The 12977-nt window shown below is 43.6% G+C and overlaps 1 protein-coding gene and 1 non-coding gene across 4 annotated transcripts in view; one reads left to right on the top strand and one right to left on the bottom strand.

Moving 5' to 3' along the window:
• The window catches only part of Baz1a (bromodomain adjacent to zinc finger domain 1A), a 121383-nt gene that overhangs the window by 16102 nt on the left and 92304 nt on the right, over positions 1–12977 (top strand). The window contains exons 1-2 of one of the 3 annotated variants that reach the window (XM_006515671.4): positions 11896–12108; positions 12463–12604. In XM_006515671.4, the coding sequence (XP_006515734.1) occupies positions 12492–12604 (113 nt within the window). In that variant the 5' untranslated portion in view covers positions 11896–12108; positions 12463–12491. Of the gene's footprint in view, positions 1–11895; positions 12109–12462; positions 12605–12977 lie in introns of those variants that run through there. The other 2 variants (NM_013815.2, XM_006515670.3) reach the window with 2 other exon arrangements.
• Positions 1093–1198, bottom strand: Gm24296. Its single transcript, XR_003950400.1, has one exon. It is a non-coding gene; the product is annotated as a U6 spliceosomal RNA (small nuclear RNA).

Below are 12977 nucleotides of genomic sequence, written 5' to 3'. Positions count from 1 at the left end.
AAGTGACTCTGGAGTTTTGCTAACCCTCTCCCACCCCCCAACCTTTGGGGGCAGAGCCTCAATGTAGGCTAGGTAGCTTAGGCCAGCTTTGACTTCGTGATCCTCCAGTCTCAGTCCCCATAGGCACAGACTACTATGGACTGGCTTGGGGGTGTTCACTCTTTTTTTTCCCCCAAGACAGGGTTTCTCTGTGTAGCCTGGGCTGTCCTGGTACTTATTTTGTAGACCAGACTGGTCTCGAACTCAAAGATCTGCCTGCCTCTCTGCCTCCTAAGTGCTGGGACAAATGCCACCATTTCTCCGCTCAGATTTTTTCCTCTTTTCATCTGCTAATGTGATGAATTTTGCTTTTTGTGTTCCCAATGCTTTATCTTCTGCTTATTCTTAAAATTAGCCTCTTCTGCTTGGCTGTGCTGCTCAGCTAATATGCCACTGGATCTTAGTGCTAAAGCTTATCCAGGGGTTTTCACATCTGTTTGAGTAAGTTTAATTCATTTCATTTAATCACGTTTTATTATATTCTATTTCTCCCTGTCTATGTATGTGGGTTCTGTTCTTAGTGTTATATAGCATTCTGGTTTATACAATGGCCAAGGTAGTATTGATGACAATGTGTCTCTATAATAAAATTTCTCTAGAATTAATGTGTAAACACTTAAGAAATTCCAGGTGTAGGAGGCTGAGGCAGGAGGACAACTGCAAATCTGAAGTCAGTCTAGTTTAAATAGCCAATTCTAGTCCAGACACTGTCTCCAAAAAACAAAATCTGATTCTGGAATCTATGTCCACTCCATAGGTGATGGACTTTAGTCTCCTTGCTAATGGAAGCCTAAACTCAATTCTGCAGTCCAAGCAAGTGAACTTTTGCAGTAGCCTATGGTTTCTCTAGCATGGTAAATCATCCTCAGCTACTACAGAGGTAGCTGGCAAATACAGGAGACTACTTTTATTTGACAAAACAGAACTAACCCAAAGCATGGAGGGGAAACGAAACTCTTCTCTATTTTTGAATTCCCCTGGTATGATCACCTAATGGTTGGCAGTCCCCGCCTTTGCACCTTCCAGCTCCCACTATGTACTTAAAAAAAAAAAAAAAAAAAGGAGTGCTTCATGAGTTTCCGAGTCATCCTTGTGCAGGGCCATGCTATTTTCCTCCACATGCTTCCAATGTTAGCATACGTGCTGCTGAGGCGAGCACCCCCACTATCCCTTTTTTCTTTTTCCAGTATCAGGGAGTGAACTTAGAGCCTCGAACATGCTAAGCAAGCCAGTGTCCCACTGCAGAGGTATACTTCAGCCCACAAGGCTCCCTGGCAGCCTCCAGAGGAGAATCAGTTAGCCTTACAACTTTTTGGGATATCCGTTCCTTCTAGCTCTGGTGCACTCTGCTGCTATCAGAAGTTGTTAGAAACTCCGAGAGGCAGCTCTTCCGGGTTGTTACCCTCTTTTTTTTCTGGAGCCAAAGTGGATGATTCTTCTGGCTGGCACTTTCCTGGGGAAGAACACAACCAGAGAGCAAGAATCTTCTGATTTCTCGGATGGCCTCAGGTGCCTGTGATGTGTTCACGTGATGCACCAATGCCTTCAGAAATAGTTATCAAACGGACACATGCTGTGGGACCTTGGGCAGTTTTTGTTTTCCTTGTTTTTGTTTTTAGAGATGGAATCTTTGGAGTCTAGGCTGCTCCCCAATCCACCAATCAGCTGAATATGAACTTATATTTCTCTTCCTTTCTCTCTTTCCCTCTTTCCCTATCTCTTTGTCTTCCTTCCTTCCTTCCTTCCTTCCTTCCTTCCTTCCTTCCTTTCTTCCTTCCTTCCTTCCTTCTCCTTTTACTTTCTCCTCTTCCTTTTCTTCCTCCTCCTCCTCCTTCTTTTGGCTTGATTTTTCAAGACAGGCTTTCTCTATCTCTGGCTGTCCTGGACTCACTCTGTAGATCAAGCTGGGCTTGAACTCATAAAGCTCCACCTGCCGCTGTCCTTGAGTGCTGGGATTATAGGGATGCGTTAACAAGCATACTGTATGCACTGCTAAGACTCACACCCAGGGCTTCGTGCACCCTAGGCAGGTACTCTAGCTTGACTAGCCACATTCCACAGTCCAATTTCCTTTATTCCTATTTCCTACAGACTGAGAATAATAATGCAAGATGTTTGAAATACCTTTCATCTGAGTCACTATGACTTCATTGTTCTTACTGGCAATATGCTAAGAGATTTTTTAATTTAATTTTTATACCTCTTTTAGTTTTATTTTTTGTAGTTCTGGAAATTAAACTTGGGGCCCTCAGTATGTCAGGCAGGTGTCTGCAATGAATCACACCCCAAGCCCTTTTTCATTTTAATTAAGAAACTATTGTAAACTGGGTGGTGGTAGCAAGTGCCTTTAATCCTGGTACTCACTCTGGAGGCAGAGGGGCAGAGGGGCAGAGGGGCAGAGGGGCAGAGGGGCAGAGGGGCAGTGAGGCAGTGAGGCAGAGAGGCAGAGAGGCAGAGAGGCAGAGGCAGAACATCTCTGAGTTTGAGGCTGGCCTGATCCTTATAAAGTTCCTCTGAGGGAATAAAAGTGAAGTTTAAATGTATGAGAGTGAAAAGTTTAAATGTGTGAGAGTGAAGGGAGGCTCGGATATGTTAATAGACCTTAGACCAAAGGAAAACACTAAGAAGGGGAGAGGTATTAGAGAAAGAGACTTCCAGGAGTAAGGAAGGATCTAAGGTGGACAAAACATGTCAAAGGTACATGTTCTAGCTTGTTGTCTGTTGCTGTGATAAATGCCACGGCCAGAAGCTCCCTTCAGTCTCTTAGTTATTTTCCTTATACAGCCCAGGGCCACCTGCCTGAGTGACACTACCCACAGTGAGCTGAGACTTCTTACATCAATTTGCAATCAAGAAAATGCTCTATAGACATGTCCACAGGTCAATCCAATGGAGGACTGACCTATGGGCAATTGAGCAGCTTCCCTAATCCCAATGTGCCAGGGTGACCATTGAAGCTAACTATGACAGAGCATATTAAATTCTTGGGAAGGAGAAAAATGGGGAATTTGCATTGAAAACAGAGGTCATGCGACATGGCCTGGACTCTGTAAATAAAGCAGGAGGTAAGTGATTGCTGAGAGTAAAGGTTAGAGCTAAAAGAGAAGGAACTCTGGTCAGAGACTTCAGGAAAGTGGGAAAGAGATTGTCTAGAAAACCTGCTGAGGGGCAACACTCAACAGAGCCAGTGTAGGATGCCTTCAAAGACAAGCAGAGGGTCGGCGAAGACCCTAGACTAGGCAGCAGCTTTTTGGTAATATCTAGAAATGATCACAAAGGTACCTCATAGCTTTGTTGAACACCATGAGTAGGTGGGCACTTGGCTGTGTGAGTGGTTACTTGAAGAAAGGAAAGAGTATAAACAGATTTGACTAATGGGCAGATATCATGTAAATCTATCAACTTCAGGACATCCTTATTTCCTATTTCTGGGAACAATTTAATAATATATTTATTATTGTTGTTGTTATTAAAGTTTTTGAGACAAGGGTTACTCTGTAGCCCAGCCTGGCTTTGAAGGCACATGATCCACCTGCCTCAGGATGTTAGGATTGTAAGGCAGGAGCCACCACAGTCCATAGCGCAGTATTTCAGCTCCCTCCCATTCCTAGTCTATTCTTGATCACCCCATTTCTGCCAATGCTGTTACTTGCTATTCTAGACTCCCAGGCCTGAAATCTTGGAATCATTGCTTTGCTTCTTCTCTTAGCGTCACCTACACAGTCACCTACACAGTCATATGAGGATGAAGTTTAATTTATAGAGACGGCACCATAACATAAACAATAATACGTATGGTGATACATCATAATTAATGCCATGCAGTCTCTGTTCTGGAAAGAGTCATGACATGCTGTCAGTTGCAGAGTACAGCTGGCAGCAGGTAACTGGGGGCTTCAAGGAGTGAGAGCCCACAAGGGAGGGCTGCAGTAGGCTCATTTTGTGATTAAGCTTCTACCTCCTCTTCTCCAGTAGTTTCCCTGCCTTGACGGCTCTGCCAGATCCAGTACCCACTACCCCCAGACGCATCTTGGTGACGTCAGTTTTGAGAGTCACTCATCGTAAGTCTTCAGGAAACCGAAACAGGGTCCCCAAGAAAATAAAGAACACCCTGGATGTGCTCATGTTCAGTGAGAACGGGTACAGATATTGTACTCAGGATCGGGGTGGGGAGGCAGATTTAGGAAGGGCTTCTCTGAGGAGAGACAAGGGAAGAGATAGCAGGGAGCTGGCGCACATCAGGGCGCAGTGAACAGGCTGATACCAGGCAGATTCAGAATCTTTCAGGGAGAAGAGTGGATCACTGAGGCCGGGGTAGAGAGAATGGGAAGGAGTGGGCTGATGTCTTCCCTGGGCACAGTGTATTGGATTTGTCAGTTAGGAGTCAGAATCGAGGGTGGTTTCAGTAGCAAAAAAGGAAGTACAGAGGGTAGGTAAAGACACCACAAATGCAGAGAATGGGGAAGGATCACAGATCTCCTTCTGAAAGTATGGGTCGAGAAGGAAGAAGGAGGAGAAAGGCCAACAGGCTTCGTCCTCCCCTCCCCTGTAAAACAGACCTGCACTAGTTCAGAGCCTGGGGCATAGATCCCTGTGGTGAAGAAGCTGCTATTTAGAGAAAGGTGTTTGGTGGGCGTGAGATTCCCCACGGGGGTGTGAGGAGATGGAATCTCATCAGGGAGACGTTTTTGTGCCTTTATAATCATTCTCTGACTGTATGCATGCCAACTTGCACGTGTATGATTGTACAGGCGGAACAACTATAAACCAAAAAGCTTCCGAATCTAAAGTTTGAATATGGGCGTGACTGCACAAGTGGGGACAAAAAGTCCCACCTCTGATCTCATGATCTGGGCGGCAATGAAATACCAAATAGCTGAAAGCTGCTTGCATAGCTGTATACAAAACACGAATGGCAAGAGAAATCAGCATTAAGCATCCGAGAGGCTTGCAAATACTTCCAGACTCTAAACTGGGTCTTTTAATGTTATATTGCCAGTGTAAATTTATATAACTACCATAAACTTAGTTAAGTCGGGGGCCGAAACTAAGTTTCAGCAGGTTAAAATAAAGGTACAGAAGGGCTGTACACCTTTTGGACCTTTCTAGGGGATAATCTTGCCCCGTCTAGCTTCTAGAGACAACCACAAGGGCTGGGGGATGTAGCCCAGTTGTGGAAACCTTGACTAGAGATAACCACATTCCTTGGCTTTTGACCCAGTTTCTTCATCCAAAACCAGCAGTGCCACATGTCTCTGACTTTTGTGCAATCATCCTCAGTCAGGGACTGGGGCTATGGCTCAGCAGTGAAGTGCTTACCTACATGTGGTAGGCTCTGGTTCCCCCCAGGAGTACATCTAATAATAATAATGATGATGATGATGATAATAATAATAAGCATAGTTGGGAAGTGTCTGCTTTTAAGAACTCCTATAGTTAGGTTAGACACAACTGAGGAGCACAAGGCAATCGGCCCACCTCAAGGCCCTTAACCTTAATTATGTCTGTGAGTTTCTTGTATAAACTAACATACAGGCATGGGCACCTCTGGAGGCTTTACTCTGCCTAGCACACTAGAACTAAGTACGAGGTTCTTATTTTAAGTTTGAAACAGGCAAAATATTTAATCTTGGAAAGTTTGGAGCTGGAGAGATGGCTCAGTGGTTAAAGCACTTGCTGTTCTTTCGGAGGATCCATATTAGTTTCCTAGCATCCATTCGTTACTAGCAGTCATCTGTAACCCCACTCTAGTGGCTCCGACACCCTCTTCTGGCTTCCACAGGCATTGTCCGCAAGCGGCACACATACATGTAGGCAAACACTCACGTGTAAAACAAACAAACACAAAATCTGTTTTTTAAGTTAAAAAAAATATATATATATGGGGAGGTTTGATATTTGTACTTGACTTGGGAAAGATAAGTTGGTCAAATAGGTGAACTAGATTCTAAAGGCCAGGCAATGTAAAGGCTACAAAGGTATAGAAAAGCAGCCAACTGGTAGCCTGAGGTAAAACTTTCAGCCTGTGAAGAGAAATATAACTGGAAAAGTGAATCTCAATTATGCTTAGGAAGGAAGACATAGGCATTTGAACCAAACATTAAGACAATCGAAATCACAGTGGTGGCAAGACTTGCAGGTTCTAGAGAGGATACCAACATAAAAGGGAGAAACGCTAAGAGTTTTCATTCCCAGGAGCTTGAGGGATTAGCATGCTTCATGTGGAGTTCTAAGGTTAGAATTTACAAACTATATTCAGGGCTAGATTCTGAATTCAGCTGCTTTGTGCCTCTCCTTTGTTACCATGTAGTCTCTGAATATATGTGTTGCCACATGAGTGTACTCTTTGTAAAGCCAGATGGCCAGTTCTTGATGTCAAAATAGCATTTCTTGGCAATCCAATTCCAACTATAGAAACCAAATAGTAAGAAATTCTATTCTAACTCTAAGTACTTTCAGAAATATGATAGAGGCAGTATTCTTCCCCAGTGGACTTTGTATACTTGCTGTGTTCCAGGCACTGTCCTGAATTTTTTTTTTTTAATTAAAAACCCAAGTAATAAGAGTTTCAATGATCCCTGCTTGGTAGGCCAAAGCATGAACTCAAAGGAGGAAATAAAAGAGGAACAAATATATCCTAATATTTTCTACTCCAGTAAAAATTAGTTAGTAAATGACATGTCAGATACTAGTGAAATTGTAAAAAGCTGTTTGGTTGTTGAATAAAGGGAACTCTGTAATCTATATTTTAAAGCCACTGATTTATTCCTTGTATATCTGGTTTCTTAAAAGAACAATAGATTTGGCTGAACATAGTAACAATTTATCCTGTAAGCTTCAATCAGCATATATAATCTAGGTAGATTCTAGATGTATGATCTATATTCTATCTCCACATTAAGATGAAAGAAGGTGTTCACCTGATTCTCCATCAAATAATATAATCAAATTTCTGTTTTGTACATCTACCTAACCACTGATCCAAACAACAAATGTGTGCCAAACTCTTGTCATAGAGGGGTACTGTGCAGGGTACTGTGCAAGGCTGTGTGTGATAACACAAATATTTAAATTTTTATAACACATAACACAGGTATTTAAATTTTTATAAATCTATTATATATGTATTTATGTAAGCTATATATTTTTTATAAAATTCTATTTTTATAGTTCTAAACTTATTTAACTTTTATTTCCTCTGTAAAGTAAAATATTACTGTCAGTTACCTGTCTTCATCTTCCTCTTTTCTCTTCAGTGTGTCTTTAAAATGTGCATTCATCTTTCTTCAGTGAAGAGTCTACCTCTCAGCTCTGTCTGTCCAGATGTTTTCTGGACTATCCTTCCAGAGGTGTCTTAGTGTTTGCATTTAGGTTTGTGTGTGCGAGTGTTTTGCCTGCATGTTTGTATGTGTATCATGCGAATGCCCATGAAGATCAGGAGGAGGCACCAGATCCCTTGGAACCATAGCTTTGATTATAAGAAACCATATGGCTACCGGGAATCAAACCTCTACAGAGCAGTAGTTGCCATCTCTGTAGCCCTTAGATTTATTTTAATATCAAGCAAATATGTGAGCATATCAAGCCATAAAATATTCACATACCTTTTGTTCTTTGGCTTCCTCATATTTTAATGCCTGAATACTAGCCACTGTATACACACAGCATAATTTATATAATGTTGACATTTCCATTTGTTTTAATCTGGCATTTCCAACACTACCAAATTAAATATTCATATCGAGATGCCTGTGGAATATCTTCCTACACATGGAATTTCTAGCATGTTTGTAATTTTATGTAGATTTTTTTGGTCTATTTTCCCCTTTATAGAAATTTGTTTTTCCACAGACTTATCAACATGGTGGTGAGCTTTGCTAACACAGAAGATGAAAACTGCTCTCTCAGTGTAGTCCTAGCCTGAATTTCTCTTATTAATGGGATTGAGAGTGTTTAAAAGCCAGTTGTAGTTCTACTTGGTGACTGTGATTATAAGAATTTTTCATCTATAAGGGAAATTTGTCCACAAGTTGTAAATATTTTTTTCCCAATTTGATTTTTGTATTTCAACTTTGTGGTAGCTGCTGTCATGCAAAACTTTTAAAATTGTCTTTATGGAATCAAATACTGTGAATTCTGCGCTTCGTGTTATAATTTAGGCTTTTCTCATCTATAGGTACCTTTAAACAAATTCTATGGTTTCCTGTAGCACTTTCTTTTTTCTTTCTTTTTTTCTTTTCTGAGAGACAGGGTTTCTCTGTGTAGCACTGGATGTCCTGGAACTCACTTTGTAGACCAGGCTGGCCTCAAACTCAGAAATCTGCCTGATTCTACCTCCTGAGTGCTGGGATCAAAGGTGTGTGCCACCACACCTGGCTCCCTGTAGCACTTTCATGATGAATAAATATTCTTTGTAATTTTTTTTACTTTAAATGTATTTACTTATAGCTGTGTTATATGATGTATGGATGAAAGTGTGCCATGGTGTGCATGTGGGGGTCAGAGGGACTACCAGGATTCAACTTGGGTCATGGTCTTGTTTGGCAATCATTTTGCCCAGTGAACCATTTTGCAGGCCCCATTAACAACCATACTTAATTACTACACACTCTAAATAGTCTTGCACATAGAATCGGGTTCCTTGTTTCAATTTCTATCTGAGCTTGAATAGCAAATCTTTGTTGTTTTCCTTTTTGTTGTTTGTTTGTTTTGCTTTTTTGTTTTTCGAGACAGGGTTTCTCTGTCCTGGAAATAGTGCTGTAGGCCAAGCTGGCCTCAAACTCACAGAGATGTACCCACATCTGCCTCTGGTATTAAAGGCATATGCCACCACCACCACTGCTGGGCTTGAAGAGCAAATCCTAAGTACACAATAAGAGCAGGGAGTGTCATTTTTGGACCATTGAACAGAATGGTGGCATCTATACTTCCTGATTCAGATGCTGGTGTCTTACCTACATAACTTCCCCAGCCTCAGTGTCTTCATCTGCAAAACCAAAAGACAAACTGTGCTAAGCTTGGGATGAAAACCCTATGATTCGTTTAAAGTCTGCAGTATAAGCATTTGGGAAAACATGAACTATCATTGTGTTACTGATGGCTGTAGACAATTCTTCCACATTTACTAACATCTTATACTTCCTAATTCTAACGAGAAGAGGCTGGATAACATTTTGAATCAGCCTGCTGTGGTAGCTCTCCCCTTTATGTCCAGCACCCTGGAAGCAGAGGCAGTTGGATCTCTGTGAATTTGAGGCCAGACGTTTCTACAGAGCGAGTTCCAGGACAGCCATGACTCTGTTAGACAAAGAAACGCTGTCTCAAAAAAACAAACAAAAAAACAAAAACAAAAACAAAAAAAACCCAATCAACCAATCAACCAACCAACCAAAAAACAATCTGCATCAGTATTTTCTAAACACTCACAGGTGATTCTCCTGGGCAGCAGAGGTCTAGAACACACCTAAGCTCTGCGCTGTTCTTCACATGGGAGGCCCTCAGTCTGATATGAGAACAGTGGCTCTAGACCTCTGAGGTCTGACTATAGATGAAAGATGTGTCCTGATCCACAGGCAGAGGATGAGAGAGAGCCTGGACCTTACCAGGGCTTTTCAAACCTTAAAGCACACCTCCAGTGGCACACTTCCTCCAACAGGGTCACGCCTCCTAATCGGTCTAATCTTTTCAAAGAATTTCACTCCTTGGTGACTCAGCATTCAAATATCTGAGCCTATGGGGGCCATTCTTATCCTAATGACCCCAAGAAAACAAACTTTTGTACATGATAATTTTAGTTTTCTAAGCTTACATAACACCTTCTAACAGTCACAAATTAAATAAACTATACATAAAACCCAGAACATAAGTATACTGAAAATTGAGTATGAGAACAGAAAAATCGATTTTGATAGTATTTATTTGATAGGTAAAAGAATAAAATCTTAATTTTGGGAGCATAATAAAATAATCTAAATAGTCAATATTTGTATTTATAATAAGAAAATAAACACTTGCTTTTAAATTTTTAAAGAAAAATTTAAAATCATATTTACTTATTGGAGTGGGGGGGCACACAAAAGAGGAGATCAAAGGACAATCTATGGGAGTGGGTTCTCTCTTTCCCCTATGTGGGTTCTGGAAATGGAACCTAGGTAGTCAGGTTTGGTGACAAGTGTCTTAATCCACAGAGCCATTTGCCTGCCTATCTCGATTTTCGATAATTTAACAATTTTTAAAATGTAGCAAATAGTAAGTTGAAAACTAGAAGTATTCAGAGAGTTTAATCCCTTTCTAGATTCCCACTTATTTTAACTTTTGGATTATATGCATACTGTGCTAATACAGACCTCAGGCTAGGGGCTTAGCATGCTTAGGCCCCTGGGTTCACCTATCTCTCTCTCTCTGTCTCTATCTCTCTGTCTCTCTCTCATGCACGCACACACAACACTCACCTTGTAAATTAAATTTTCTTCTTGCCCCTTGTTTAGGGGACTGTTGTAGGTGCTATTAATAACTACTTCCTAGAGAATTCTTACTATTATTCTGTATATTATTTGGAGGTCAATTTTTTAAAAGTTTTTTGTTTGTTTGTTTTTCGGGACAGGGTTTCTCTGTATAGCCCTGGCTGTCCTGGAACTCACTCTGTAGACCAGGCTGGCCTCGAACTCAGAAATTTGGAGGTCAATTTTCAAAACACCAAGTCTTTAAGTGTGTACTGTGTACTTCTCTGAAAAGCATACAGTCTTACGTATATACTTGCCACTGGGAGACTTGTAAGCTTCTGTGGCTATGCTCATGCAGAAATGTGTATGCACACACACTATTAACTGCTTTTTAGTGCCATAGAACAGACTTTCACCAAGTATTATTTTACTCGTTCTATAATCATAGTAGTTTGAGAAGTTCATAACTGGTAAATAGTCTTAAACACCACCACCCACATACAAATAGTTATAGAAGATCCCAGTTTTTAAAATCATTTCACAGCATTAGTAATTAGGAAAAAAAGTAACATTTTACTGGAAGACTATTCCTCAGTTATACTTTTAGACTCATTCTTACATGTTAATTTGCAAATAAGCAAATAGAGTGATGGCAAAAATTATTAAAAGTTGGTGAACATTCTGAATGACTTCTAACTTAGAATATCCTTTTCAATTCAAAAGTCCCAAGTCTTATAAGAATTAAATTTGGTTTCATTTGTGAAAATTACTGATATGGGAAAATTGTTTAATGAGACATCTCGGTAGTAAATTTAACATCGTTAGGACTCTAATTGAACTGAAAATTGACCTTAAGTTACTTGTAGATTATAAGTTACTTATACTTTTTAAAAATTCTGGGTTTAGTTTTAAATATGTAGGGGGATCATATAAGTGAGATGACATTTCAAACTTTTGTCTTTTCCTGAGCTATCAAACTCTTTGAATTGTTTTAAGTATCAAGAAGGACTGGTGTCAAAAAAAGTTCTTTCTTTCAAGATGGATGATTACGCATGCAAAATACTTTGAGGGTTTTAGCGATTTCGTTTCTTATTCTTCCTTTCTTCAAAACGCAATTTAAATCGGAGCCGGAATCCCCTTTTCAACTCAATAGCTGGGCGCTGGTGGCCCATTGGAAAAGATGAAGACTTTACTTTGTCTGCCATGTGTTTAAGGAACACTAGCGCTTTCCCCAGATCTTCTGGCCGATAATCTCAAACATGGAGGATGCTTCTGATTCCTCACGAGGGGTTGCTCCATTAATTAATAATGTAGCTCTCCCAGGCTCTTCGCCCTCTCTTCCTGTATCAGTGACAGGCTGTAAAAGTCATCCAGTAGCCAATAAAAAGGTAGAAGCGAGAAGCGAAAAGCTCCTCCCCACAGCTCTTCCTCCTTCAGAGCCGAAAGTAGCTCAGAAACTTCCCGGGAGCGCGGAGAGGCGGGGAAGTGCCGGCGGGACGCGATCCCCGCGCGGAGCCCGGCAGTGGCAGCGGGAGCGGCGGCGGCCGGGAGAGACTCCGGGGCGGGGCGGGCCGGGACCTCGCGGCGTTCCTCGTGGGAAGGTGCGGCGGCGGGCAAGTGCTCGCAGGTGAGGGGCTCGCCAGCCGGCGTCCCGGGGAACCGGGAACAAAGCGCGGCGGCGCCCGGGCTCCGTGGCCGCCTAGCCCCGGGGATGCGTCGAGCACGTTGCGAGTCCCGGGACCGGTGGTGCGGCGGCCCGGAGCGGCGCTGGGGGGTGGGGGGGGGAGCCGCCGCACCGCCCGCCGCCGGGCGTCCGCCCCATTGTGAGGCGCCCGCGGGGCGCGCCGGGGCCGCGGCCGCCCGACAGACTGGGCACCCCGGCGGCGGGGAGGACCGGACTCGTCTGTCACACAAAAGGCAGCCGAGCCGCCCCGGCGCTCCCCGACCTTACCGGCTTTCTCCTTTCCCTCCAATTTGCTAGGGGCGCGGGCGGACGCGCGCAGCCGGGAGATGCCGCTGCTTCACCGAAAGCCTTTCGTGAGGCAGAAGCCGCCGGGGGACCTGCGGCCGGACGAGGAAGTTTTCTACTGTAAAGTCACCAACGAGATCTTCCGCCACTACGAGTAAGGCCGGCCGCGCAGCGGGGACAGCCGCCCCCGCGCCCTTTTGTCTGTCTGTCTCCTCTTTCTCTCCCGGGGCTCGTGACGGGTGGCCGGGCCGCCCATCCCCCGCGCGCCGTGACCGCGTGGGGCGGCTGGCGGCGGGGCCCGCGGAGGCCGGCGACCGCTCGGAGCCGCCGCGCTCGCCCGGGCGGGCGGAAACTCCCCGCCTCGCCCCTCCCCGCCGTGGCCGCACGCGCTCGGCCGCCGGTTCCGGGATCCCCGCCGGGTCAGCCCGCGCGCCGCCCCGGTGCCTCAGCCCGGAGAGGGATTCTCCGAGCCCGAGGGCAGGAAGCGGGCTGGCCCCGGACTGGGTTTTTCGCGGTCGCGCGTGGCT

This window comes from Mus musculus, chromosome 12 (genome assembly GCF_000001635.26).
Source record: "Mus musculus strain C57BL/6J chromosome 12, GRCm38.p6 C57BL/6J".
Taxonomy (NCBI): Eukaryota; Metazoa; Chordata; class Mammalia; order Rodentia; family Muridae; genus Mus; species Mus musculus.
Note: the sequence above shows the minus strand (reverse complement) of the source record. Positions and strands in the feature narration are given on the sequence as shown.